Genomic DNA, 4,293 nt, shown 5'->3' with positions numbered 1-4,293 from the left:
GGCTGGTTATTTCTGGATACTGGTTTCCTTTAAGTGTCATGATGAAAACTTCATGAGATTTGAGAAATATGGATTATATGCTCAGCAGCTGTATTGTGTAACCTGGTCTCCCAGCTCTAACCAGCCATTGGAACAGCTGGCAATGATATGAACTGGCCGAAGAATCTTACTCCCAACCACTTCTATGTATGTCCTAGGATTTTGTATCCTTTGATTACATGGAGGTACGATCTGCCAGGAAAATCACTTATTTTGAAGGAAGAGTCTATATTCAAAGGCATTGGTCCTTTTACTAAAAATTGAAGGAAATCAACTTGAAATATTCAAACAATTTTGATGTTTGGTCCATTAAAATGTATAATGTGATGACTCTCTATATTGAAAGATTTATCTGCAAAACCTCTATTATTGGCTGGAAGGGAAAACAACAGTCTAAAGTATATAAATAAGATTAAAATGTCTATATTTCAATGTGTTTTTATGAAGCCCTGTATGTGAAAATATAGAAACTCCTGAATTAGAGTTGGATCACACAGACAATGACCTATCTTTTGGGGGGAAAGAACAGTCAACTTCCTAACAAATTCTTCTTTGTGGGGGGAAAGAACAGTCAACTTCCTAACAAACTTTCTTCTTTGCTTCTTCTCTTTCAGACAGGAAAGTGTTTCTCTCCAAAGGGAAGCTGAAGTGTGCAGGCTCAAGTCTGTTTCTAAAGAAGAAATGGGGGATTGGGTATCACTTAAGGTATGGCCACTTGAGGAGGCTGGAGAATGAGAAATGGGCTAATGCAAGACATGATGCTTGGAGTAACACATCACAGCACACAAGAAAACCTTTGATTATTATATACAGATGTTGATGTATACACATATACACAACTAAAAATAAGGAGATGTATAGCCAGATATAGAGAGAGATTAGAGATAGAGCCATACAGATACAGATAGATGGAGTATATAGTATGAGTATATGAGTTATTGATTGGCAGATTTTAGAGATTAAGAATATAAGATAAATGGTGGATAATGTGGGTATAAGGACACATATGTAATAACTTAATAAAATATTTTTTTAAAAGGATATAACAAAAAAGTTTAGAAAAATGTGATAGAAAATATATCCACAACACATTATTTGGTAAGAAAGGTACGTATTAAGGGAACTTTCTCAACTGACATTGTATTTCACAACCTCATCATCTCTCACCCAGGGTTTTAACAGTCTCTTAAGCAGACTCCTTGTTTTTTCTCTTTCCCCTAGCTCTTCCTCTTCTCTCTTGTTCTTTCTCTCCTGTCCATCCTCTTCATTTTATTTGTTACTATTTTTAGATAGTAACATATTCTGTTATTATTGATTGATTCAAAGATAAGATGCTTAACATTACTGTAGTTAAATCTTTTACTTTAGGAGGTCAGCACTATATATAATCTGATTTTTTGACCTTTTATTTCATGTTTGGGTGACCTATTTCTTGCATTAGATTTTATGTGATTTTTCTTTGTCTCCTAGAGACAAGTAATTTTCTTCATGCAATTGGAAACAATATTAGATAACACAGATCTATTTTTTATCACCAGTTTGCAGTTGAATGAAATGTGTGTTCAAGAAAAAATAACATCCATTGTTACAAAGCACATCCCTGATGCCAAATTATCAGCAAAAAGTGAAGGAAAACTTGTCTATACATTGCCCTTGGAAAGAACAAATAAATTTCCAGGTAATGTACAAGAATATCAAGAAATGAAATACATAAATGTTTTATTATTCATAAAAATAATATCTATGATAATTACTGTAACTATCATTAAGAGCATACAATGTGTTCCGGTATTTAAAACATGAGGTAACAAGAGCTAGACTTTTATCTACAGTGGGAAATATTATATTCTAATTGATGCTCTATACTTATTTTGATTTGCTATTGTGTATGTGTTTTTTAGAACTTTATGAGAATCTTGATCTCTGTCCTGACCTGGGAATTGAGAATTATGGTGTTTCCATGACAACCTTGAATGAGGTGTTCCTGAAACTAGAAGGAAAATCAACTATTGATGAACCAGGTAAATAAAATGCATGAAAATGATCATGTAAATGTATTCATAACACCTGGTTTAGTATATTGTTCAAGAACACACCATTCCAGGCCTTGGCTGAGTATCTCAGTTGCTTAGATCATCATCTCAATACACCAAGATTGCAGGATGGATCCCTAGTCAGGGCACATACAAAAATCAACTAATGAATGCATAAATAAGTGGAACAACACCTTTCTCTCTCTCTCTCTCTCTCTCTCTCCCTCTCTCTCCTTCCTCTTCTCTCTAAAAATCAATAAATAAAAAACTAAAAAAAAGACACCATTCCAATAATATCATTCAATAACATGATTACAACATGTGGGGTTTCATGATTAAGGCCATTCTTGGACAAGAACATATTAAAGTGAAGTGCATCCCTGTCATTTTTGTTACCTCCATTGCCAATTTTGCCTTGATATTAAAAACAGCCCATATTCTTCTACCTAAGGCTCATAGCCCTCATTGTATCCCATTTCCTAAGAGCAATTTCAGATGAAACACTCATTCTAAATCTCTCTCCAAGTACTTTGAATGTGTCATCACTCTGCCTGTTGGTCTCCATGGTTTCTGATGAGAAGTCAGCTCTAGGTCTTATTCAGGGTTTCTTTGTATGATGAGTTGGTTTTCTCCTGCTGCTCTGTCTTTGGCTTTGACAATTCAACTATGTCTTTAGGTGTGAACCTCCTTCATCGATCCCCGTGGTCAGCAAACCGTGGCTTGTGAGCCACAGGTGGCTCTTTGGCCCCTTCAGTGTGGCTCTTCCACAAAATACCACGTGTGGGTGCACACATACAGTGCGATTGAAACTTCGTGGCCCATGCGCAGAAGTCAGTATTTTGTGGAAGAGCCAGTATTTTGTGGAAGAGCCACACTGAAGGGGCCAAAGAGCTGCGCGTGGCTCGCGAGCCGCGGTTTGCTGAGCCTCAGTTTGCCGACCACTGGTCTATCCTATGTGGTATTTGTTGAGCTTCCTATACTTGTAGATTAGAGTTTTTCATCACAATTGGGAAGATTTTAGCCACTATTTCTTCAACTATGCTTTCTGTCCCTTTCTCTATATACTAAAGCCCAATTTGTCTAATATTAATACAACTAGAGGCCCGAAGCACAAAATTCGTGCAAGAGTAGGCCTTCACAGACCTGGCTACCGCAGCCCTCACAGCCCCGGCTTAGTCCGGAAGGTCATCCAGAAGGTTGACTGACGATCATTTCACTGTTCAGCCATTTGGTTGATTTGCATATTATGCTTTTATTATTATAGATTGCTTTAATTTTAATGTAATTTATTACTTTAAAATTTTTTTCAACCTGTTTGTGCTTTTCATTTAAAATGCACTTCTTATAAACAGCATATAGTTGAATTTTGCTTATTGAGACATTTTACAACGTTTCTTATAGTGGCATGTTTAGTCCATTATTTTTAATGTGGTTGTTGCTATAGTTAGGTTTAATTTACAGTTAACCCCCTAGTTTGTAGCATGTCAATTTGTAACTTGTTTCTCTAGGTGAGCACCTAAGAAAATTGTTTCCTTTACCAAGTTTCCAAGTCATACCTAGGTACTATGATGATCTTGCATAATTACCTTAACCTCTTTAATATATTGTCTGTGTCATTCTAATGCCGGGAGCCGGTCCATCCTTGCTGTTTCAAGGGACCTGGCATATATGGCATACTGTTCTTAATATATTTGCTCACCTTCTTGGCACTATGTGTTTTAACCAAGGTCACCTCTCTGAGAAAGGTTGTTTCCCCAGGTAGAGATTTTCCCCTGAAGTTAGGGAGGGAATAAAACCCCTTCACTAAGTGCCAGGCGGGTAATTAATCTAACTACGAACAATCATGCTTAAGCTACATAATCTTTACTCCCTGGAATGGAGATAAGAAACACCCTAAATACCACAAAATACCACGTGGTATTGGAATAGAGATTGATAGGATTGAATCAACTGGTATAAATACAGATGTAACAAGACAACGACACACAGAACTTAGAAGACAGAACCTACACAGATCCTAGAAACAGAAGAACTTCGCTGGAGAGAACATGGCAAAAGATCCTAGACAGAACCTGGCTGAAGAACCCGGCTGGAGAACCGAGACAGAACCTGGCTGAAGAACCCGGCTACAGAACCTGGCACCCGAACCTGGCTGGAGAACTAAACCGAACCTGGCTGGAGAACCTGGAGAACCTGGCTGGAGAACCTGGAGAATGTGGGT

At 37.3% G+C, this 4,293-nt stretch overlaps 1 protein-coding gene across 1 annotated transcript in view; it reads left to right on the top strand.

The window, feature by feature from the left end:
• The window catches only part of LOC102766972 (ATP-binding cassette sub-family A member 8-like), a 47,901-nt gene that overhangs the window by 20,264 nt on the left and 23,344 nt on the right, over positions 1–4,293 (top strand). The window contains 3 exon segments of the mRNA XM_015570806.1: positions 647–744; positions 1,578–1,717; positions 1,941–2,060. Coding sequence (XP_015426292.1) covers positions 647–744; positions 1,578–1,717; positions 1,941–2,060 — 358 coding nt within the window.

Source organism: Myotis davidii, unplaced genomic scaffold (genome assembly GCF_000327345.1).
Source record: "Myotis davidii unplaced genomic scaffold, ASM32734v1 scaffold327, whole genome shotgun sequence".
NCBI classification, from domain to species: Eukaryota; Metazoa; Chordata; class Mammalia; order Chiroptera; family Vespertilionidae; genus Myotis; species Myotis davidii.
Note: the sequence above shows the minus strand (reverse complement) of the source record. Positions and strands in the feature narration are given on the sequence as shown.